This window comes from Lagopus muta, chromosome 18 (genome assembly GCF_023343835.1).
Source record: "Lagopus muta isolate bLagMut1 chromosome 18, bLagMut1 primary, whole genome shotgun sequence".
Classification (NCBI taxonomy): domain Eukaryota; kingdom Metazoa; phylum Chordata; class Aves; order Galliformes; family Phasianidae; genus Lagopus; species Lagopus muta.
The window spans coordinates 4,619,547-4,643,383 of record NC_064450.1 but is presented as its reverse complement, the minus strand read 5'-3'; the positions used below and the strand labels follow the sequence as shown (position 1 = coordinate 4,643,383).

Below are 23,837 nucleotides of genomic sequence, written 5' to 3'. Positions count from 1 at the left end.
AACACACAACAAATAATAATAAGGGGAAAGAAATAGAAAGGCCAACATTTATCACTCGGTCTCACTCAGCAGAACGGTGTGGTGAGGAGGGCTCAGCCCCTTCCTCAGGCTGCAGGCATTCCTGAGCAGGTAGGCACAAGCCCTGCAAACACCTTCCCCAGCCCAAAGGATTTCAACAGGACTTTCAGGTCCTGCCATAGGATGTCTGTGAGCAGCTCCTGCAGTAACTGCTTTTGCACAACATCTCAGAGAGCTTTGGAAATACCTCATTTCACCACAGCCCAGCGAAGGGGGGAAAACAGCCCCGTCTCGGAGCAGGGAAGCAGGCACCAAGAGTCACAGCACAGAGACAGGACTGCACACATCAGCTGGAAATCTGTTTGTCCAAAGGTTTGCTGGATCCAACACGAACGGGCTGCCCAGGGAGGTTGTGGATGCCCCGTCCTTGGACGTGTTTAAGGCCAGGTTGGACAGGGTCCTGGGCAACCTGATCTGAATATGTATGTTTGGTGGCCCTGCTAGGCAGGGGGGTTGGAATTACATGATCCTTGGGGTCCCTTCCAACCCGGGTGATTCTGTGATTCTGTGATTCTGCTGCCCACGCCCTGCCTTTCTGTGCCACGGTGTAACACCACACCACAGATCTCATCGTTTCTGACCTGCTCCTTCTCCCCTTCTCACAGCTTGGAGGAACAGCAACATCCACTAAGAAGCCGTTGTAAAAGGCTCCCAGCTCAAAAGCCACTGATTTAGCTCACTAAAATCCACGTTAAGAACAGGAATATTTCATTTCTTCCAGCCTGATTCACCCCAAATATTTTTCTTTATTTTTTTTAAGGCAGCAAACACTACATCTTCACTGCTGACTTTACTGCTTGCCCACGCCAGCAGAAGAGAGATTCAGCTTGAACCATGGAGCCGAGCTGCCATGAAAGTAATTACAGAAAACCTTCTTCCCTGGAGCACACTTAGTAGTGGAAGGATATCAGAAGTAAAAAGAACCAAGCCAACGCTCAGATGTTTGTGCTGCTTGTATGAGAGCTGTACTGTAAGAGACTTGGGAGCTTCACACAAAGTGTGCTTACTTACAGACATTAATCCTAGAAGAGTGTAAATGGGAAAGAGCCCTTTTGAAAGCAGGAGCCGTGGTGTCCCAAGCTTCCTGCAGCTTCTTATGCTGAGCTGATGAGATACAAGAAAACCAGCGCTGAAGTATTTTAATTCACAGAACAGGGATTGCATTGTTCTCACTGGGCTGTAACGTCTTCTGTCTTCATGTTTCCCTTCTCCACCCACTTCTTGCTAAAGAAATCGAGCCCAAGTTGATGGGCCAGCACAAAAATTCATTAATACAGTTATGTGGGAGGACAAACAACGCTGAGAGCACAACTTGGAAGGTGTCCCTTGACTCCTTTCTCCAGCAATAGATTACAAGGAGCTCTTACAAAGACAACCGGTCTGGAAATAAACAAATTGGGGTACAATGCTGAGCAGCTGCCTCACCAGTTTCTAACAGGAATTGGAAAAATGGGCATCTGTGAAGATTTAATACCTTACTCTCATTTCACCAGCGAGCCTCAGCCAAGAGAAATGCCCCTTCCCATCCACAAACACACAACGTTCCGTTTCGAGCTGATTTCGCTTTACTTCAGTCTTGGCAAAACAAATCTGCATTCGGAAGTCATTTCACATTAATATATTAATCAAACATTTTCAAAATAAATATATATATATATAATATATGCATATTTAAAATAACCATTTCTTTACATCACTGCAGTAGCAATTCTAGAAAAGTCAGTGCACAGAGAGCAGCGATTTGATTAATCACCTAAACTCAGACAAAAAGAAAACAGGAGGTGGACCTTTTTCTCTCCAAGCAGGCTGCATGCAGCAAGTCTCAGCAGCTCCCTAGCACATGATCTTTCTTCACACTTGCTGGGACGGATCTTCGCCCTCACAAACAGTCAGAAGTCAGTAAAATCTGATTGATGCAAAGCTTTGTACCATGCAGTTTCACAGCCTGGTCACTGATCAGTGCTGCAGAGGTTCTGAGCACGACAGACTTTGCAAATGAGATGAATGTTGTGGAAGGAAAATGCCTGAACCTTCAGTGCAAAGCGCTGACATTCAAACAAACTCACAGCTGATCCAGGAACACTGACAGCATTAAACAACATCCAGCTGCACAGCTCAGTTACACCTCACAACTCACTTCACCTTTTCATACATTCTCTCAAGTGTTTCCAGGGCAGAAGCAACTATTTTCTTCCCATGAGCGACTAATTCACCAGTTAAATCACAGCAGTAAGATACTTCACTGGCCAAAGTGTAACTTGTGTTACAGGGGGGAAAAAAAAAGTGCATTAATGACCATAAGGATAATATTCAGGGCTTTGTGATCTCAAGCCCACGTAGTGGAATGGAAAAAAGAGATAAGTGAGAATGAGTGTTCCCATGTGATCTGTAAGCAGTCAGATGCTGCTGATCAGCCCTGCAAAGGGCAGCTTTGTTCAAAAAAGGAAGCTTGTCAGCATCATCACAGTGCAGAGCAGAACAATCTGGAGGGCTATCAGATTCGTTGTGACAGTTAGGAACAGCTCGGTTTTTAAAGAAAGTTTATCAGATATCTGCATAATCTGATGGACACTTATTTTCTCTGAGATTCTAAAGGTTCCCACTGAAGCCCTTTTTCAGTAACAGAGGAAGAAGTCGGGTTTGATACTAGAGGTTTAGAGAGCTATCTAGAGACATCTCTGTGCCCACAGAACCCCAAAGTAAAGACAAGACTCCCCAGGCGCCTTGTTTCCATGTGATGAGCTTGTTAATTATCACTCTGCAACAGCAGCTCACTCTAAAGAGGTATAATTTAAGTATCAGAAGAAACAGAGATAAAGGAAACTATCAGAAAGAGAACCTTGAGATCTAGTGTTGGTGTGCAAAGGGAGAAGGGAAAACTGTGGTAGGACTGCAAACCCTCAGAGCTCTTGGAGGTAAGCCAGGCTGCTGAGATCTCCCCTTGCCCTGCTCATATCTACCACTAAAGTCCAGGAAAGCTACGTGCCTTGAGGTAAGGCTCTACTCCTCAGTGCTATGGACCATGCCCCAGGATTCAGCCAAAGTGGGAAGTAAGAAAGCAACGAGTTATGGAGGAGTTCTGTGGTAGCTTATTGGTTTTTCTTGTCCTCTGGTGGGAAGTATGGAGGAGGGGGTGGCTGGTCCTGAAGGAAAGACAGTAAAAACACATCAATTTGTGGCTAAGGAAAACCAAACAAAACATGCAACAGATCAATTCAGACACACTTTGCTGTGTCCCTGAGCAGAACTGCTAACGCAGCATGGCAGCTGTAAGCCTTTGTAACTTGTACATGACTCTGACTCTCTCCCAAGTAAGAAATCCCTATGGAAACTCGATTCCAGCACGTACCGTGGGCATGTAGACGTTGTGTGGGTTTACTGGGTTGTAGTAAGCACTGGCAGCAGCTTCAGCAGCCTTTGCTTCAGCTGTCACAGAAAAACAGAAGAGACAAATTTGGTGGCGCACGGGGAATTTTTATAATCACAATTTCACATCCTCCTGGCCATTAGCTGCTGCAAGTAAAGCACTGCCTTATCCAAGTTCAAGCTACAAAACAGCTACAATGGAAACAATGCATCTGCAGATGGTGTTTGCTCTTGAGAGCACCAGGCCGGCCTTCAGACTGAGCTGGAGGTTAGAGGAGCTCCCTAACTGCTCCTTCCCAAACAATTTTAACTTAACTGGAGCTTCTAAGTTGACTTTGTGTTCCCAAGGACATTACAGATATGAAACTTCAACAAGGGAACAAAATTCTGACTTTTCTGAGCAATAACATTGATGCTCCACGTTCTCAATCTCACAAGCAATAATTTGACACCAAGTTTTGCGCAGAGAGAGAACGTCTGCCAACTTCTGCTGCAGGCACCACGAAGCAGCTGTGAGCTGATTCCCTCAAAGATATTTCTTACCTGCAGGAGTGGAAGGCAGATCTGGACCACCAGAGGGCGGCTCCATGGGCCCAGGGTACGGCGGGGGCGGCAGATGCATGTAACCCATGTCTGCACCTCCCATAGGGGGAGCAGGATAAAACTCTGTTAGGAAAGGAGATAACATGATAAAGGACTTAAACCACCCCGGGTGGAGTCACAACGTGCAGACAAAGCAAGCTAAAGGTAAATATCCTTAAGCTCAGAAGCAAAAGCTGCACAAGGCATCCGATCCAACGTCAAAGATAATGCAACATTTCTATTTCTCTCCCTTTTTAGCTGTTGTAAATCTTGCCAGCTCCAAGTATCCTCGTCTGTAACTCCCAGGCTCACCAGGGGGAGGCGGTGGGTACGGATAGCCCCCGTTGGCCACAGGTGGTGCGAAAGCATAGGATCCGTTTGGCATATAGGAGTAGCCGTAAGCTCCGTTGGGGACTTCACCTCTGGAGGCTGGAGAAGGAAAGATAAGTTCACTTCAGCAAAACACCGATCACAAGCCAAGGACTACAACAGGCTTAAAGAGTCCTTATCTGAAAACCAAAGAAAACAAAACAAAACCAAGTTCCAATGCCAACAAACCCACTGCCTGCTGGACGTGAAAAAGGTGTTGTTTTAAGGCAAGTCAGCTCCAGATACAGCCTGAGATTCACAAAGACTGGAATCCAACCTGCCCCAGCTTCAAACTGCCCTTGCTGTAAGATTAAGGCAAGGCCTCCTGAAACCACAAAGACAAACAGCAGAGAGCATTAAGCTCCCCTACCTTGGGATGCCACCTGCAGCATACGCTGCCCAAACTCGATAGCACCCCCAGCTGTAAAGGTCATCTTGAAGGTGGCAGATCCTTCCCAGCCTCCTGCAGGGAGAGAAGACAGAATTGATGAATAAAGAGAAGCCATTTTGATGCTACTTAACTTCCGTGCTTCAGCTACAGAGGCCCTGTCTATAATTCTTTAAAGAGCTTATCCCAAATACACAAGAAAAACCTGCAGAGAAAGCAGCACAATTACCTTTAGCATCAGAAAATTTCATGTTGGACAACGTTTTCTGATCAAGAGATGCCTGAATAATAGGACCATCAATAAGGGAGACATTCAAAAGCTTGCTAAAGTTGTGCCTGCTATCACACAGGCTGCCAATAGCCCAGGCTATCAGGAGTGCTGGATTTACTCTAGCTTTGAACATGATGAGTACACAAGACAGGGATTCTGTTAATCCCATTTGCTAAAAGGTTTTTGCAACTACACCTAACTGCCCGCTGCAAATTCGTTTGGGAGTTTGAGTGCCCAGTGAAGCAAAGAGCTTAATGAAGAAAACAAGTACCACATCAATCCATTAGAGTTCATAGAAAATATTTCAAGTCAGGATAATAATAAAAAAAATAAATAAATTAGCCACATCTCTTATTACAGGCTGAAAAAGAAAAACATGCACAGCCCAGAGTGCCAACAATGCATCAAAGCAGTAGCTGTGTCAGTAGATAAAAGAGCCTTTTGAGCTAAGCCAGACTCTTCTGGCTGTTGGAGCAACCCCCTCGTTAACTCAGCCAGCCCCTGGGGGGAACTCGCAGAGATTTTGCTAAAGCACTTTGCCTTTCACACAGCTTGCAGTTTGTCCTTACTGCTCAGCTCTCCTCTCACGCTGCAAGGTCCTGTTTCGCTCCCATACAGAAGCTACAAGGCTGATTTCAGGGCAATAGGCTGAAGTCCTCTGAACACTGCACTGCATTGCAGTGCCACAACTAAGGGAATAAATCAGGCTCTGGGTGAAATAAGTGCCTTTGTAAAAAGTAGAAGCATAGAACAGTGATAAAAGTATCTTCTTCTTGAAAAGAAAAAAAGTTTACCACAACCTTTTCATTAAACATTATGAAGATGTTGATGAAGATGCCCTCGAAGATTCCCTAAGCTCAAGGTAAAACACTATTTTCCAAACAATACAGCAAATGCTTTTCCTAAACTGCACAAGAAACAGATGTCAGAGATTTGAACCTTAAAATCCATACAGAACCAGAACAGACCACGAGTGTTTGGCACAGAAGGATCTGGAGGCATAATTAAGAGAGAAGCTCAACTGGCCAAGGCCAAGCGACGCCCTCAGTGCCGCTGCCACAGCCTGCTGCCTGCTCTGATGTTTACCCAGTGAGATCACTTGGCTGACTGAACTCAGTACAGAGGGCAGGAATGGGATCAGTCACACAGCTAATCTGTTCACTGTAGCTGTACAGAGCAGATGGGGGGAATATTTTTAGCTGCTGGATTCAAAGAGAAAAACCACATTTTAGCAGGACTGCAAGAACCCCTGCATTCAGCATCCACTTTACATTACACAGAACAATTGCTTTACTACGAACTATAAAAGTTCTGTATCTTAGTTCAGCTTGGTATCAGTGCCATACATACCTCCTGCCTCTGCTTTCACTGTACCCTTGATATAATTTGCTCCAAAGACAGGCTGCTTAATCTCACAGTCTTTCAACAAATAAAAGGCCATCCCAAAAGACTGCAGAGCATCCTTCCCCTTCGATACAAAGATAACCTGAAAAGGAAACAACATCACAAAGGACGTTTAAAATAAACAGGAAACACTGCCCCAGTTCATTATCTGAGAGAGACTTGTGGACTGAAATGCCTCCCACACTCAAAGATCCTTGAAACTCCTGCAAGCCCCAGGCTTCTCAGAACGGTCACAAGGGTGAAGTGATGCCTCAAGGCAATAAAGCCTTCCAGAAAGATTACACTTGCTCAGATAATAGTCCCCCAGCTCCTAGAGAACTCGCAGCTCCACAGAGCTGTGATTCAGTAGCTGAACTGTTGCATTCAGCATTTCCAGACCACCACTTATTTTCAATCTTGAAGATGCCTGGTGGACTGAACAGCTGCCTAGGTAAGAACTAATGAGATTTATTATCTTATGACAAATAGACAGACTATGCAATGAAGCCATAGAGCTCCCCTTAAGGACAGCAGGGGCCATAATTCAAGGAGCAGTACATTATCCAGACGTTCATGCACTGGAGAGCGGATGTGTAGAAGCACAGAACGATGAGGAGCTCTCATCTCCTAAAGCCTCCTACTACTTACTCGGTAGGGAGTCAAGAAAACACTCCCTTTCTTGGTCCCTTTGAAAGCCTCTGGCATCGGTTCGATTTCACTGAAGGCCATTTCTACGTGATCATAGGTCATCAGAACGCTGCAAACGAGATGAGAAAATGCTCAATGTCACAGCTTATAGCAAAAGTGAAACATGCAGAGTTTACTGACCCACCAAAACTGGCTTAACCTCAGGCCAGCACTCAGCAGATCGCTCTGCCTTGCCCTCTTGTACTTTTTCATTTTGCTGCTTGCAGCAACTTCAGTAGTACTGACTGCTTGTTCTCAGCCTAGTGTTTCTTCTTCAGTGTGCTGACACAGCTAATGCTGTTTGCACAGCTTGGCAGTGAATCTAGTCAATTAAACTCAACAAGTTCTGAATAAATTTCTCACATTATGTTGAATTTCTGCTGGATCATTTCCCTAAATTGGTTCACCACAAGCAACACGACAGAAAAAGGGCTGCTGTAGCAGGAACCCCTCAGGCTGGGTTATGTAATGAGGCTACCAAAGGTCACAAGAATGCGCCTCAGTCACTAAAATGTGATCTGGATCCCTCCTCTCATCACTTGACATCTATAGCCCTGAGTCCCTGCACTGACTCCTTAAGCCTCAATTAGAAACCAACCAGATTAAGACCAATGCAATATATCCATACTGATGCAGGTGGTATTGTCTTAACATGACAGCATCCATGTCAGGTACACCAATCCCTAACAGCGGAGGGGCACAGCACATTCATGCCTATCACCATCCCCAGTCATTCATTCGCCTCTCCCTTCTGCCAGGAAGCACTTGGCCCTGCAGCAAAGCTACAGAAGGGCACAGAGGCTCTGCTCACTCTGAATCAAGCAACAAAGCAGCCTGGGCTGCAGCAGCTTGCCTGTATGCTCATACAGCAGCAACTTCTGATCCAAGGGGATGACAGCTGGAAGCAGCACCGCACCAAGCAACTGCAAGTGCTGGTTTCACTGAACACGAGTTTAAGCCACCAACTGGAGTTGATTCCATTTCACAATGATTCCCATCCCAAACGGAAGCCAGACACACAACTCCTACACCCAATCTCCACTGGCCTCGAGGAAAGAAGCCCTTTTGTCCCCAAGGCAGGTGACCACCACGTCAGGAGCAAGGCATGCAGCGAGGCACACTGCCAGATAGACAGCCAACACAGCCCACTGCCAGGCAGCCAACACAGCCCACTGCCAGGCAGCCAACACAGCCCACTGCCAGGCAGCCAACACAGCCCACTGCCAGGCAGCCAACAGCCCACTGCCAGGCAGCCAACACAGCCCACTGCCAGGCAGCCAACACAGCCCACTGCCAGGCAGCCAACACAGCCCACTGCCAGGCAGCCAACACAGCCCACTGCCAGGCAGCCAACACAGCCCACTGCCAGGCAGCCAACACAGCCCACTGCCAGGCAGCCAACACAGCCCACTGCCAGGCAGGCAGGCACAGGCAGCGCTGTGTGCTCGCTGTTCCCACGGCTGTGGCCCAGCACCTTTTTCCAGCATCGCCATTTGCTGAACACACAGCAGGGCTGAGCTCTTGCCACCCTGTGACCAAAACGGGGCTCAAGGCCAGCCGTTCCTGGCACAGAACCCAGCGGGGCACCTGGCTGGGACCTGGGCCCCACCTGGGAGCGAGGAGGGAGAGCCAAGCAGGGTCTATGGGGACGGCACTGAGACAACCGCGCCGGCACACCAAGGGTTAACCCCCAACATGGCGGGGGGGCGGGCGAGGAGCCCCTCAGATCACGTGACCCGCCGAGGGGATCCAGGAGAAGGCCGCTCCTCGGCATTCTTCGACGGAAAGGGGCTTGGAGAAGGAGAGAGAAGAGGAGCGCGGCCCCTCGCCGCCTCACCTCTCGCTGTTGTTAACGATGACGCCGCCGCCCTCCGAGTGGTTCCTGTTCAGCGCCATGGCCGCTGCCGCCCCCTCGCTGCGCCGGGCCCGCTCTGCGCCTGCGCGGAGGAGAGGCGGACGGGGCGGGCCGCTGCGCGCGGTGCACGCTGGGACTTGTAGTCCCTGGAGCTGGTGGTCCCGGGGCATGCTGGGAGTTGCAGTCCTCTTGCTCAGCAGCCATCCGAGGGAGCTCTTTGAGGGATGTTCTCTGCCCAGAATCGTGTCTCACTGCTTCACTCAGCCTCGTCTGCCATCCCTGAGGAGCAGTGCCGCCTCCTCTGCAATTAATATCACTATTAATTCACTGAGCTAAAGCCAGCTGCAGAGATTTTATTAACTTTTCTGTACATAACCCAAAGTGCCAGCCTCCTTTTTGGGAGAACCCGTTTACTGACCCATCAGTCACCCAATTACGCAGCCCTTTGACCATATATAATAAAATGATTTCAGTTATTTGCAGCCTGCGTGACTTGGCAGCGCTTCCCCCAGCTTCCTATTTTAGATGGCACCACAGTGCTCACAAAGAAAGCACGAGGAGTTTGCCCCGTGCCCTGACTGCATTCCAATTCCTTTTATTTCCCCTTCCAAGATGTTATATTTTGCTGCAGTTTGCACATTTTCAGCGCTCAGAGTAAAAACCCCATGAATCTGGCGGTACTACACATCAACTGAGGCTCAACCCCTTTAACAGCGAAGGTTCTCCCTCAGTTTCCAGGCTTCCTAAATTCATGCTCAAAGCCCATTTTGTGCCCCAGACACCTGAGCCCAATCTTGGGTGTGCGCTGTGCTGTGGGTTCCTACAATTACCCCTCTGAGGGTTAAACTGGAGGGACTGAAAAGTCACCCCATAGACAAGACAGAAATCTGTCTCCTCTCATGGGCAAGAAGAAATCTGGGGACAGGAAAATATCTGTGGTGTTGGCACAGCTACAGTTTGGGTATAACCCACTGCTTCCAACTGGAGTTGACTCCTAAAACAATAATAATGCTTGCATAATTTCATTAAAACTACTGCAAAACTAAATGTTTTGAAGGACTCCTCATATCACTGAGCAGCATAATGCATGAATATGTATTAAGAGCTGATATTAGCCTAAATTACATCTTTTTAGATGGATTTGAGCTTTCTCTGCAGGGTTTGCAGCCCAGCCCCACCTTAGTGCTTGCAAATCCCCAGAGGCAGTGGGGAAACAGAAAAGCTCCATAATGGAAACCAGATTTAAATAAGCTCAGTGACATAATGAGTGCAGCCCTTGGCAAGAACAGCACAAGTTTGTGCCTTTCGTATCCGCTTTTATAATAAGTTGTAAGTTTCCCTCTAAAGAAATGCTCATAACAGAAAGCCCCAATTCCTCTCCTATTAAAGTCAGTAGCACGCATCCACACAGCTTCCCCCAGTGCTCCCAGCCACTTCTCATGAGCTAACAGTGCCTGATAATGCTGTTCTCATAGCCCCAGCTGACATCTGGTAATAAGAAGCTCTGTCTCCATGTTAAGAAGTGCTAGCGTGCATGGGAAGCTCCAGAACTCCCTGTTTCGTGGAAATGTATACAGATTAAAATGCAAAGGGAAAAAACGTCTCATCTGTTCAACTTTGCTCTTTCAAAGTCAAGGACAGAAGTAGAAGAGAGACAGAGAGAGCTGAGACAATTCATTGTTTGGAACTGCCCAGCACTGTCAATATTGTTGTTGGATTCCAGGATTCTTCCGCTTCTTTTGTAGTCAAGCGATAGAAAAAATGTGTGCTTGGCACAAACCCTGCAGACACACTTGGAAAATAAAACCTCTGTTATTTTTTGCCGGATGCACAGACACAGAAAAAAAAAAACAAGCAAAGGATAACGGGACAACGGCAGTGGTTTGGTGTTTAAAGGAATGACAACCCACAGCTATGTTTGTGTAACATTTAATGGCAAATCAGAGTCTCTATCACAGAATCACAGAATGGCACGAGTTGAAAGGGACCTCAAGGGTCACGAATCTCCAACCCCCTGCCACACGCAGGGCCACCAACCTCCCCGTTTAATATCAAACCAGGCTGCCCAGGGCCCCATCCAACCTGGCCTTGAACACTTCTTCACACGCTGTAAGAGATTCTCAGTAACTGTATATTTAAAAAAATCTAATTAAAAGGAGGAACATTCTGTGACAGCAAAAAAATAACTCGAAGGAGCACGGAAAGGCCATTGAAATTGCAAAGTGCTGCCTATCTAAACTCACCACGCACAGTGCTCACAGCAAAAAAATCAGAGATCCAGGGCTGGCATAACGTACGTTTCCTAATCCTTCCAGTACACCCCAAATTATTGGCAACACAGAGCAAACTCTGATCCAACACCAGGGGGTGGGAACTCCTGTCTTATGTCAGTCAGCGTTTGCTTTATGCCCTAAACCACCAGGATTTCTAGCACTTCCAGCCTGGATGTGAAGCAGCAGGAAGGAGAGGGTTTGTAACACATTATAGGAGCCCTCCAAACCCCTCTGTGAGCTGCACGCCAGCACCCAGCTATAGGGCAGGAGCAATGGAGCGATGCTCTCGCTGTGGGAAGCAGCAGAAGCAGAGCCCAGGCTCCCATTGCTGCTCCCCTGGGGCTGCAGGGATGGAAAAGGAAAAGCACCGGATTCCAAGGAATCAGCTGAAAGCTGCAAGGAAAGGAATCTCACAGCTTTGGTTTGGGCAACACAGGGAAGGGAGGGATCATGGCTGGAGCGCACCGTTCCCCCCGGGAGCCATCCATCCACCCACAGCCAAATGAAACGGGGCAAAGGACCAGATCCACTCTATTTACTCTGGCAAAACTCCTTGCAGCAAAAGGTAGGGCTTTCGCCTGAATAAATGACATCTGGGGCTCGGACACAGCCCACGTGCCAGATCTCTTCCCACAGACGTGCAGTGCAGATCAGGGTTACCTTCCTCTTCCTCCCAGCACATTGCTGCTGCATGTCTCCAGACTTCTTGTCCAGCAAGGCACTGCTGACCCCGCTGTAACCAAGCAGCCCCGATGCTCGCAGTGTCACCGCTACCGCCTCGTGCAGGGCATTTTGCAGGAGGCTGGCCGAGTGAATCACAGCATTTCCGAGGTAGGAGCTCAGGTAGGAGCTCAGGACACAGGGAGTGAATTCCATCTGGGCAGCATTCCTGAAGGCCACGGTGTTTCCATCCAGAGATGCAGCACTGGAAGCCCTACACCCTTTCCCAGTGGTTCAGGAGGAGCAGAGGAGGAGTAGGAGCGGTTTCAGGCACATCCCAGTGCCATGCTAACATTCCTGCCCTGTCCTGCGGCTGGATTGCTGCATTCAGATCGTTCGGCCCCATTTGAGGGCTGAAAGCAGTGGCTGTTTGCTGGGGACGGGCAGCTCTGTGTGCAAAGAACACCCACTCACCAGCAACAGGAGCCATTGGAGCCGCGGTGTTTATGTAAACGTGGCTAAACTCTAAACCTCCTGGCTTTATGCCTGCCTGTTTTTCACATTCGTTTTTTTTTTTTCCCTTGGCTCCCTTTGAATATATCACTATGACTTCCAGCTTATCCTTTGGGGAATACATATATATATATTTTGTATATTTAGCTTAACGGACCGTTTTTCCACCCCTGTTGACCGTTGGTGCGTCATCACTGACTCATTCACGCCGGCAAAGAATCCGGCCCCATATATTTTTATTACCCAGCATTACAACTCTGTAAAGTGAGCTTTGGGAGGTAGGTAGCAAACTAACCCCAGGAAAAATAAACTCAGAGGAAGGCAGGGAGGGCTGAGACAGGAGCTGCACTGTGCCGCCTCTGCAACATCATTGGGGCAGTGCTGGAAAAGCTCCTGTAGGACACGTGAATGGGCACTGTGCCTGAAGCCTCCACCTCTCCCAGATGGGACAGTGGCTGGAGAGCAGTTGTTGTTAATTGTTACTTGTTCCTGGAGCCTAAAGGGATTTAATTATTAGCTTTCATCAATGTGCCTAAGAAACACCGTTTACCCCGTGCTGTACTCATAGCAGCTCTTGGTTGTTTGAAAGGCTCTCTAAGCTATGGGTTGCGTTTACAGCTCAGATGAGCCCGGGGTGCCTGAAGAACTGGGAGTTTATCGGCATTAAAATCTCCTGAAATATCAGGATCATCAAAAACATGAGGGGAAATTTGACAAAAAGGCTTCCGTCAGCAATTCCCATCGAACGTGTCTACCATGAGCACATCCAGAACTGCTCTGTGCTCCGAGCAATGCTGGCGTTTCCCAGCAAGTCCCTTCCTTCTCCCAGCAGAGACGTTTGGATGCAGAACAGCCCAGAGCTCCAGCACACGTAGGAAGGACCACGGCTTTTCCACGGCGCGCCAAACACGAGGGATGCAGAGATCCTCACTTCTTGTTTGTGGCACTGATGGGCATCGAGAGGCTTTGGGTATGGGTCAGTGTTGGGATGTGGGTTGGCAGTGGGACTCCAGCTGACAGTCAATCAGGATGACGCCCGGCGGTCTTGAAGGCTTCTTCCAACCCAGATGATTCCATGCTGCAGTTCTGGAAAGCGCTTCGCCAAGTGGGGCTGCCCCGATGTACGGAGGGAAGCCATGATGCGTGCTGCATGGAGGGCTCCTCTGGGCCTTCTCCTCGGGCAGTTACCTGCGCTTCAGCACCGAAACACAATCCTTCTTCAGCGGCCCGATCTGCAGGTGGGCATCGACGCTCTCCAGGAAGAAGGCGGGTTTCAGCTTGAAGGAGAACAGAGCTGCAAACTGCTGGTTGATCTTGTGCTGGAAAGGGTCCGAGTGGGCTTTTCCAAAGGAGCCGGCCTTGAGCTGCTTCAGGCACGTCATCTTGGAGTCCTTGACTCCATAGAAGGTCAAAGCTTTCTCCGAATACTCCAAAAAGACCCCGATGGTGTGGAAAAACGGCTGCTGGATGACAGACTCTAAGCCACCAAACCAGGCGGCGTAGTTCTGCCCATTCCACTGCAGGCAGCAGGACCACGTGTTGCGGCCCAGGCGGCTGTGGTCATAGGAGTCCTGGGGGTTGAAGACCTCGGCGATGACGCCGATGCTGACCCAGCCATCGATGAGCTCCACCTCCCAGTAGTAGTTGCCCCGGTTCATGAGGTTCACACCCAGCACCTGCTCGCAGTTGATGAAGCGGGTCGGGCTGTCTGGGTAGGGGATGGGGCAGAGCACCCGCTTGGCTCCCTTGGTGCCAAAGAGCTGGATGAACTTATCGGCCGTATCGCTGTCCAGGTCGATGATGAAGGCAACTGCGTGGGACAGAGAGAAGACAGGAGGGTGAGGAGAGAGGAAATTCCCCCAGCCCTCCCTGCTCCAGCACTCAGCAATTCCTGTGCTCTTTTTCTGACTGCCATCGGCTCTGTTCCTGCAGCATCCTTAAAGCCATCGCCCTGACCTCCTCCTTTTAAATCACTGAATTGCAGCATCACAGAATGGCTCAGGTTGGAGGGGGCCCTAGAGGTCATCTGGTTCATCCAGTTCCACCTCTTGCTGTGGGCTGGGTGCCCACCAGCTTGGGCTGCCCAGGGCCCATCCACTGCCTCAGGCACCTCCAAGGATGGGGCACCACAGCTCTGCACAGTGCTGCAGCCTCACTGCCTTCTGAGTAAAGAATTTCTTGCTAACATCTAACTCAAATCTTTTCCCTTTTAGATTGAAGCTACTCCCCATTGTCCTATTGCTATTAGATGGTGTAAAAATCCCATGGCTGATTTCAGCTGTTGAGAATAAAGGTACTCAAAGCTGTGGTGTTCCCATACACAGATGAAAAGATGTCACTGGACAGAGGAGAGAGCAGGCAGGCTGCTCAGCTGTGCTATCAGACATCAGAGGACCCACCTGACAGAGCAGCAGCAGGAATATTCTGTGTGAAAGAAGGCTGTAGGCAACCAGAGAGCCCAAGAACACAGGAGAGCTTTGCCTCCCTTCTTTGCTAGCCCCAGGGAGCCTCTCTCCCATCTCCTGCCTCATTTTAGACCTTCCTCTTCTCCCCTTCCCTACCACTACAGTGCTCCCTGCACAGCCCCCCGATTCCCCCTCTGCATCATGCAATTGACGCTGACCAGTGTCTGACCCAAAGCAGGCGCACCAACCCTGATCTAATTTAACACAGGATCCAATTTGCTGGAAGGCAGCAGAAATTATATGGTGCGCTCGCAGTCCCGTGGCAGCTGCTCTGGCAGAACCACAGGCTGGGGAAAAAAACAAAAAAAATCACTTAAATAGATTATGGCCGTTGTCAGGAAAGCGAGGAGACTTCCTCGTTAGCTGAGCAATATTTCCTCTGGCACACAGCAGTGGGGCCAGGGCCTGTGGGATGGAGGATGGACCATAGCAACAACTGTCAAAGCAAAACCCCATCGCTTACATTTCAGGAAGTAATCGCGGCTCTCCAGGCAGGCGGGATTGTTTGACTTGTCTGGAAATTGAGACTTGGTCATCGCTGGGGAAAAAAAAAAACAGAGACAGAAAGGTTTGTCACAGCAAAACTGCTGCCATCAACCGGGGTGCTCCTGAAGCATCACCACTGCGGCCCCATCGGCATCCAGGAAAATGATGGACAGGAGGGAGCTCAGCTTAAGTGAGAGCACAAGAGGGCGCATCCCACACCTCCAGCTGCTGTGGTTTTTAACCCTGCAGCTCTGGGAGCCCACAGCCTGCCCGGTGAAGGGGGCTGTCTGTCCTGGGAAGGAACAGTCCCCTTTCACAGCCCTTTGGCCACTTGCCCCCTCCCCCAGGCCGTGCATAGCTCTCAGGCTGTTTGTTGCCTCTCAAGCTTTTGGTCTCCGTGGAAAAATTCATAAAACCTCAAGGAGGAGGCGTTAGCCCAGACAGCGATTGTGCAACCGTGCCCGGGAGAGGGGCCAGCGCCTCCAGGAGCCCCAAAGCCCACAGGCATCTCCCAGCCCCATCAGGAGGATGCACCCTTGGGTTCCCCACGTGGGCATGAGGCCAGGTGGGCACAGACCTTCCTCCGTCCTCATCCCATCCACTCCTTTCCCCTGCAAACAGTCCCACTGGCTTTTGCGGGCAGCTGACAGGGCGTCCTTGACGGCGCAGACGGCTTGGGAGCACTTGGTGAAGTTGAGCTCGTTCTGGAAGCTCGGAGCCGGAGAGAGGTTGTCTTCCATGGCTATTTTTAAGGCTTGAAACTCCTGAGCCAAAAAGACAGAGTTTCAGGAGGTTTCAAACAAGCCGAAGCTGCCTCTTGTTCCGCAACCCCACCCGGCCCTGGAGGATTTGGGAACTGGCAGCTCGCAGGACTTGGCCCCGAAGCAACCTTGCAGAAGGGAGGAGGGCGGCCACGTGTCCCTGGCTCCTTCTCCTCACTCTCTTTCAAACCCAGGCTCAGGCCGTGCCCACCTGAAGAGCAGCATCTCCTCCTCAAAACATCAAATACTGCATGGGGCAGTGGGGCACCCCATCCCCAAGCCTAGGCACTGAGCCTGGGCTGCAGTCCTGGCTGCAGTGGGGGTGTGGGTGATGGAGGACAAAGCTCTGGCAGCCCAGCCCAGCAATGGGAGGCAAGAGGATGCTGCAAACAGGAGGGAAATCCCACAGCCTCACATCCCCCCAGCTCTGTGTGACAGAGGACTGAACCCAACAGACATCACCCGCTCCTCCTCCTTGCCTCTGTGCCCACCACACACCTGAAGGAAGTAGATGGTGTCGGTGCTGGGGACATTCTCCAGGTTCTGCTTGCCCTGGGCCAGCTTGGCTCGCCTCTCCTCCTTCCAGCGGAGGTCAGCCTCGGCCTCCCCCAGCATGGAGCGCTCGCTGTCCTCAATGAAGGCGGCCACCTCCTTCTGGAAGGTGGCCAGCAGCTCAGAGGCTTCTGCAAAGAGTTTCTCCACCCGCTCCTTCTCCTTGCTGGCAACACCCTGAGTGCGAGGAGAGATGGGTCAGCGTCGCTGCAAGCAAGGGAGGGGGCACACAGGGCCCTCCCAGCTCCCAGCAGTGCCCCATTAACGGAGCAGGGCCGTCCCAGGCACCTTAATGAGCTCCACCATCTTCCTGGTCTGTGCGATGGTGACAGCCAGCTCCTCCAGCTCGTTGTCCACACTGCTGAGGAATTTGGCTTGCTGGGCCTGCAGGCACAAAGGATGAGCACTGAGCTCCACATACATTGGAAGCAGAGCACAATGATAAACCAAGCCCAGCTGCAGTCCCCTCCTCCCCCCCACCATGGTTTTGTTACTGGATATGTAGGAATCACAAGTTACTTTCCCTATTTCCTCCCTGTGCAACCCTCTGAACCCACACAACCCGCAAACATCCCTTCTTCTGCATGCTCAGCAAGGTGTTCAAGGCTGGAAAAAGCTAAGTGAGACCAATGCAGGAACCCAGCACTGCATTCCTAGGACATTTCTTGTAAGAGCAGAGCGAAACAGCTCAGGAACACGAGGTGCTGCTGGGCTGCAAAGGAAGCACTGTTCCAGCACAGCGTTTCCTGATGGCTATTGTTAGCCCCAGCCTGCTGCCCACCATGGGGACAGGCCCCTTGGGAGCCTTTTGGGAGCCAGGGGAGCATCACGTGTGTTACTGGGTCGATATCCTCCAGCACTCAGCCTGGGGAAGTGGGAAAGGAGCTTTCCCAGTCCCTCCTTCCCACCCCGCAGACAGCAGTGACGCTGATCAATGCCTTTTGAGGAGAAACAGCTTTCTATCTCAAGGGTCCTATGACTAATGGAAGGGTTTCCCCATGGCCCCAAGTGCCCACAAAGGAAGGGCAGCCTGCCTGGGGCTGCTGCTGGGTGTCTGAATGACCCTCTGGGGAGGGGGTCACCGCCGAGGTCCCCGATGGCCCCACACTGAGACAGGGATGCCCCCATGCTGCCAACCTGGCAGCTCCATCTCCCCGCACTCAGAACCACAGGGAGGCTCGTGGGTGCGAACTTGGGAGGTGACTCAGCCACATCTGGGAATGGGAGTGACGGAAAAAATCCCTGCTGCCAAAAGGAGCAACACAAAGGGCTCATGGAGCGGGAGAGGCGGGCGGGCAGCGAGCCAGGGCGAGGAGAAAAACTGCCTTGATGGAGCTGTGGGAACCAGACAGGGAAGGCAGGCACCCTGTGGGGGGGATGGGGGGTGGAGGACCCTTGAGGGCTGCACCTCTAAACCCATGGAGAGGGCAGGACTGAGTGTAGTGCCCCAGAAACAGGGTCGGGAGTCCCACTGCTGCAACACCCCATGCAAGCAGCCCACCTGCTGGGATGAGGTCCCATGTGAGGATGGGGTGCAGCATCCACCCCACCCAGGGCATCCCGTCTGTCCGTGTGCCAGGACGAGACCCCACATGGGGAGATGCATGCAGCCCTCCTCCCAGTAACAGCACTCTGCTTTATTCCCCATCATGCAGTCACTATGGTGCAGCACCTGGGCGGGGGGGGGTCCCAGATGTCCTCACCCCCAGCCCCAAACCCATAGGGACTGCAAGGTCGGTCCGTCCTCCCTATTCCCCTTCTGCACTGCATGCACGGGGCACCGTGCTACCCTTGTGCCGGGCTGAGCCCCTCAGGGACAGGATCAGGGTTCCCATACAGAACCACGATTACACCCCTCGTCCCTCTCTGCCGCCCACCGTTTGCCCCCCCCACGCACCTCCTTGTGCTCCCGCTCCTTCTCGAGGGACACCACGTCGTGGCCGCGGTGCTCGTGGGCGCGGCAGCGGGCACACACGCAGGTCTGCTCTGCCCGGCAGAAACCGTCGAGGGGTTGCAGGTGCCGCGGGCAAAGCCCTTCTTCCAAGCGCCGCAACGGGGCTACGAGGCGGTGAGAACGGAAGGCGGGGGAGCGGCGGTGGGGCTCCAGGTGGGCCCCGCAGAAGGACGCCAGGCACACCAGGCACGAGCGGGCAGCCGCCGCCCGACCCCCCTCGGGGCACACGTCGCACAGCACCGCCGCTGCCCCCTCTTCCAGCCCCGCTTCTCCCTCCGGTTGCTCTTCAGCTCCCGGAGCCATCCCGGAGGGCGAGGACTCGGCTCCGATGGGTCCCGTTCCGCTGAACTCGGCGCTACCGGGGGAGTTTCCAGGCCCGGACTGAGGGGATGGAATAGCCGGGGGGGTCCGCGCGCCGTCGGGGGACGTCCCGGCCCCGGCGGCCCCCAGCAGCGGCAGCACCTCGCACAGGGCGCGGTTCTTGCTGAGCCGCAGAGCCGCCGGGAAAGGCTCCTGGCAGAGCGGGCAGCGTGCCGCCCCGCCCGCCGCCCCGTCGGGGGGGCCCGTCCTCCCGCGGAGCTTCCCTAGGCAGCCCTGGCAGAAGTTATGGCCGCACGGCACCGTCACCGGGTCCTTCAACAGATCCAAGCAGATGGGACAACCGAAAGGACCGTCGGGCAAACCCGGCACGGCCAACGCCAACCGCAGAGCCGCGGCGGTGGCGGCGGAAGGGACCGGCGGGGCTCTCCCGGTCGCACCCTCCATCCCTGCGCGCCCCGACCGAGCGGCCCCGCAGGCGGGATGGGGCGGTCGGACACCGCGCCCCGCCCGCTCGCTCCGCCCTCTGCCGCCTTAGAGGGGGGGCTCGGGGCCGCCTGCCGCCCCAGCGGGGATCCGGGAGCCGGACGGACGGATCTGTGCTCTCCACGTGCGAGTGGGAGCCCCGTGTCTGTGTCACCAACGGACCAAAAGCGCCCCGCGCATCCACCCCATCCATCCTTGGGATGAACCCATCTGTCCACCAAAAATGAACTTTCTCCTTCTAAGCCTTTTTTTTTTCCCCAAAGAGAACAGGTGGACCTGATTCTCCCCCCTGAACAACGCCAGCACCTTTGAGCCCAGTGCCCGATTTCACCCACTTACTGCTCATCCCCAGGGATGAGAAGCTTCAAAGCTTCGAGGTTTTATTCTGGGTCAGATCAACCTTGGGGCAGAGACATAGGAAGCCACATTTCCTTTTCTCTGCAGTGCCATAAACAAAGCCCTGGCTGCTTCTGCTGCTGGACATGCAGGGATGCAGGAACAGGGCACCCAGCTCAGCCCCACTGGTACTGAGGTCAAACCAGCAGGAAATCAGAATTTTATTGGGGAAAGCAGCTTCTTGCAGTGAGAAACATGGCACCCCAAAAGGCAGCTCTGCCACCTCTGAAAGCAGTGTGAGGGGCCGAGGGTGGCTGGGAGCACAGGACCTGCCTGCAGCCCCCACTCCTTCTCCTGGGCTCCTCAAACCTCAGTTCTCCTCGGGGCAAAAGGAATCACATCTCTGCATCCCATCTGCACCACACACACAGCGATTGGGGCCTTCATCCCCGCTGCAGGAGCATCACCATTCCCTGTGTGCCTTTTTCCCCACCCGACGTGTCACAGCCCCAGCTCTCCTTCAGGCTCCCCACAGTCCCTATGGCACAACGTAACGGTGCGGCCCTCGCACAGCCAGAACACGGGGAACAGCGGCTCCGTGAAGACAGCGTGGAAGGAGTGGATGAGCTGCAGCCCTTCCCCGAGGCCGTAGAAGGAGAGCAGCCCTTGGTCGTAATCCAGGCAGATCCCCAGCTCGGTGTAGAGCCGCAGCTGGATTTTCTCCTCCTGCCCCTTGTGCCGGGCGAGGTAGCTGTCCTCCTGCACCTGCAGCCCCCACGAGCCGCCGTCCAACCAGATGTTGAACATGCAGCCCCTCCTTTTGTGCCGGGGAATCTCACCATACGTCACCCCCAGCACGACGGAGTGGCTGGAAATGGTCACCTCCCAGTAGTGGCGGCCCTGCCCGAAGCTCTGCACACACAGCACCTGCCAGGGCTCGAAGCGGCGGCTGCGTTCCTGCCAACCAACAGCAGCACTGGGGCCGTGCTTGGCTCTGCGCTGACCCCACGACAGCTCCAGGTACTTGTTGGCCGTGTCGGGATCGAAGGTGAGGTTTCGGTGAGCTGGGGACAGCAGTGACATGGGGATGCTTCATCCCATCCCAAAAGTTTGCGGCAGCCCCCCGGCAGCAGCACTCTTGCCTCCAAAACAGATGGGTTTGAGGAGGGAATATGGGATTGTGGGATTTAATCATCCTGGAGCAACCTGGTCCCACTGGTTATTCTGGGCTCATGTCTGCTGCTAATAAATGATGTTGTTTTTTTTTCTATTAATAACACTGAGAACGGCTCATAGGGTTCAGCGGAAGAAATCCTTACAGGTCCTGTATGCACTGATTGCCTTGCAGGGAAAAGTGACCTGACCAAAGCGTCCCAAATATTACAAGTGCCTTGTATAAGGAGATGGGAAAGGGAGCATTTAGGAAACGGTCCCTAAAGAATGGGAAGGGGCATTGGGGGCTGAGTGCAGGGTGGGCTCTGGATCAGCCCTGCACATCCCTCTGGGTGCTGGCACTGCCTGCCCTGGGAAAATGTCACATCCAAATCTGGAGCCTTGGGAAGGGTGGAGATGGGGTGAGATTTAGGGCACGATCTGCAGGGGCTGACCCTAAGCCAGACACTATGGGGAAGCCATCCCTGGCACTGCTGCTCCCTACTAAAGAGCCCCCCCCAGCCCCACAGTGCTGCCCCAGCCCTGCAGCATCTTCCCCTCCCCACTCCTCACCCTTCAGCAGCTCGGCACGCAGCTGGCACACAGGGACAGGGGTGGACACCAACTTCACCACTGTCTTCTCAGGCTGCACCGGGCCTGTGGGTGACAGGGACAGGCATGGAAAGTGATGTCACCCAACTGCTGAGAGCAGAGGTGAAGGGAAATCATTGGGTGCACGCTTGGAAATGAGCAGCAAGGAGGGGACATGCAGGAGCCACCCTCCTGTACCCCAATACCTGTCCCCATCCCATCTATCCCAGCACAGTGACAGCAGCCAGGGTAAGGTGGAGCCTTTTAGGGCACCTTGAAGCTCACCTGGGGCAATGGGGTCGGGGGCTTCGGGGGCACTGGGGCCCAGTGAGCAGGGCAGCTCCTGCAGCAGCAGCCTGGAGGCAGCAGAGAGGATCTCACTCATGGGTTCCACCACGACAGCCACGTTAAACTCTACTAACGGTGGCACCTCTATGCTCTGCGGGGTCAGGAGCTGCGGGAACTCCTGCAGATGGACACACAGATATCTGGGGGAGGCGTGGCAGCCCCAAAATGCCCATTTGCCATTCTTATGGCTGGGATTTGGGGTGTACTGATGGTACCTCGAGGAAGTCCTGGTGGTCAGTGCAGTTCAGCAGGCACTGTGCCCGGTCCCGGTGCTGCCCAAGGGCCTCCAGATGATCCTTCAACATGTTCCGGTCCTTTTCTATGTGTCCCAGAGCCGCCAGCTCCTCCTGTTCCACCTTGGCCACCATCTGCTCCCGGAACTTGGCCAGCGCTTCCTCCAGGTGGGTGAATTTGCTCAGGATCACAGCTCGGAGCCTCTCGGAGGACTCCTGCAAGAAGGGAGGGCTGTGAGGTCCAGAGTGCTCACACCCAGCCCAGCCCTGAGGTGGCTGTGGCCTCACCTTGATGCTCTGTGTCCGTTCCTCCAGCCCCCGCAGCGCCTGCTCCATCTTCTCTGTTTCTCTCTGAGCTTCTTCCAGGGACATTTCCAGCAGAGCCTGCAGAAGGAGGCACCTCGTGCTGCAGCCTCTAGAACCAGGCTGGGAGCGGAGAGGCTGCATCCCTTTGCTGCTTTATGCCTCTACAGCCCCTTCCTCTAAACCAGAGGAATCACAGCCGTGACGCAGTGGGATTCCCCCTGTACTGCTTTTCGGGGTGCCTCCACACCCCGCAGCCACACAGCTCAGCACACAGAGCCTCCACCTTCCCGCAGGCAATGCACCCACCCCCCCACGTTCCCCACCTGCTTCTCGGAGTGCTCCTCTTCAAACAGAGCCTTGCGGTGCTGCTGGCACTGCCGCAGGATGCAGACGCAGCAGATGCAGCGCTGCTCATCCTTGCAGTACAGCTCCAGCGGGTGCCCATGCAGCGGGCACAGCCCAACGTGCTTCAGCTCACAGCCCTTCACCTGCACCCTGCCCGCCCGTGCCAGCTCCACCACGGCGCTCAGCGCCACGTTCTTCTTCAGCTCCAGGTGCCTCTCGCAGATGTAGCGGCACTCAGGACACGTGTAGCCCCCCTTGGTCCCGTCGGCCGTCTGCTCCTGTCTGTTCCTGTGGTTGTCGATGCAGCGCTCGCAGAAGTTGTGCCCGCAGGGTAAGGTGATGGGCACCCTGAAGAGCTCCAGGCAAATGGGGCACTGCAGTTTGTCCTCCAGCTTCTGTGAGGTGGGAGAGGCCATGGCTGGGCTGGGGATGGGGAAAGGAGCAGGGAGGTGGGAAGCAGCCTGCAGAGCAGGAAGAGATGCGTGACGCTGAGCAGAGGCGGGTCAGGGCTCTGGGCCAGGAGAACCCTTAAAGCGACACCCAGTGGGTGCAGCTGCTGCCCAGGCACAGCACAGCAGGGTGCAGGAATTGCTGCACTGACAGCACGATGCAGCAGGCTAACAGGGCCCAGAGCAAGGCATGTGACTGCAAATGCATATCCATGGAGACACTGTTCTGCGTCATTCAGTTTCACTTCTTGTTTGTTTGTTTACCATTGCTCTTTGAGGGAGAATCCTCACCTCCCCCAGAGCATCTGGCAGGGTGGTGTGCTCAGAGCAACTGTTTGTCCCCTCTCTCTGCAGCGACAATGGCTGCAACACAGTCAGCAGCCAGCCCAACCTCATATCTTTCCATTTTATGCAGCTCATGCTGCTCTCATGTGCTCAGGCACTGCTGCTTGCAGAGCAAGGTGGGCATTCTCAGTCTGCTCCTTGCCACTTTTCAGTGCACATCAGCAAGGCTGTGCATTGAAACACAAGAAAACAGGCATCTGGGCAATCAGTCCTCAGTCAGCAGCTGGAGCCTGCAGCCTGGAGGGACTGCACCGCCCTGCACCAAACCCCCCACCTTGTTTTCAC

General features: G+C 53.1%; 3 protein-coding genes across 3 annotated transcripts; all 3 read right to left on the bottom strand.

Annotated features, from left to right (window-relative positions):
• Positions 1-2,525: 2,525 nt before the first annotated feature.
• Positions 2,526-9,076, bottom strand: WBP2 (WW domain binding protein 2). Its single transcript, XM_048965093.1, has 8 exons — positions 8,962-9,076; positions 7,086-7,194; positions 6,405-6,540; positions 4,766-4,858; positions 4,339-4,455; positions 3,988-4,110; positions 3,428-3,504; positions 2,526-3,221 (listed from the first exon to the last, which is right to left on the bottom strand). Exons 1-8 carry the CDS (start codon positions 9,018-9,020, stop codon positions 3,168-3,170), a joined length of 768 nt encoding a protein of 255 aa, XP_048821050.1. The 5' UTR covers positions 9,021-9,076; the 3' UTR covers positions 2,526-3,167.
• Positions 9,077-10,878: 1,802 nt separating this feature from the next.
• TRIM47 (tripartite motif containing 47) lies at positions 10,879-19,512 on the bottom strand. The gene is made up of 6 exons (XM_048965170.1): positions 18,587-19,512; positions 16,978-17,073; positions 16,636-16,866; positions 15,954-16,140; positions 15,354-15,428; positions 10,879-14,235 (listed from the first exon to the last, which is right to left on the bottom strand). The coding sequence occupies exons 1-6, from the start codon at positions 19,406-19,408 to the stop codon at positions 13,610-13,612; spliced, it is 2,037 nt and encodes a 678-aa protein (XP_048821127.1). The 5' UTR covers positions 19,409-19,512; the 3' UTR covers positions 10,879-13,609.
• Positions 19,513-19,880: 368 nt separating this feature from the next.
• On the bottom strand, positions 19,881-23,343 carry TRIM65 (tripartite motif containing 65). The gene is made up of 6 exons (XM_048965171.1): positions 22,737-23,343; positions 22,396-22,491; positions 22,090-22,323; positions 21,812-21,992; positions 21,509-21,592; positions 19,881-20,847 (listed from the first exon to the last, which is right to left on the bottom strand). The coding sequence occupies exons 1-6, from the start codon at positions 23,172-23,174 to the stop codon at positions 20,285-20,287; spliced, it is 1,596 nt and encodes a 531-aa protein (XP_048821128.1). The 5' UTR covers positions 23,175-23,343; the 3' UTR covers positions 19,881-20,284.
• Positions 23,344-23,837: the final 494 nt, after the last annotated feature.

Excerpts from the sequence above, each read along its gene's own strand:
- TRIM47 (XM_048965170.1), bottom strand. The coding sequence starts at position 19,408 with ATGGAGGGTGCGACCGGGAGAGCCCCGCCGGTCCCTTCCGCCGCCACC. Across the intron at positions 17,074-18,586 it reads AGGAGCGGGAGCACAAGGAG|GCCCAGCAAGCCAAATTCCT; the intron begins GTGCGTGGGGGG and ends TTGTGCCTGCAG. Across the intron at positions 14,236-15,353 it reads CCGCGATTACTTCCTGAAAT|TTGCCTTCATCATCGACCTG; the intron begins GTAAGCGATGGG and ends TGTCCCACGCAG.
- TRIM65 (XM_048965171.1), bottom strand. The coding sequence starts at position 23,174 with ATGGCCTCTCCCACCTCACAGAAGCTGGAGGACAAACTGCAGTGCCCC. Across the intron at positions 22,492-22,736 it reads AGGAGCACTCCGAGAAGCAG|GCTCTGCTGGAAATGTCCCT; the intron begins GTGGGGAACGTG and ends CTCCTTCTGCAG. Across the intron at positions 20,848-21,508 it reads GCGTGCCGAGCTGCTGAAGG|CTCACCGAAACCTCACCTTC; the intron begins GTGAGGAGTGGG and ends TGCTGTCCCCAG.
- WBP2 (XM_048965093.1), bottom strand. The coding sequence starts at position 9,020 with ATGGCGCTGAACAGGAACCACTCGGAGGGCGGCGGCGTCATCGTTAAC. Across the intron at positions 7,195-8,961 it reads ATCGTTAACAACAGCGAGAG|CGTTCTGATGACCTATGATC; the intron begins GTGAGGCGGCGA and ends TCTCGTTTGCAG. Across the intron at positions 6,541-7,085 it reads TTTTCTTGACTCCCTACCGA|GTTATCTTTGTATCGAAGGG; the intron begins GTAAGTAGTAGG and ends TTTCCTTTTCAG.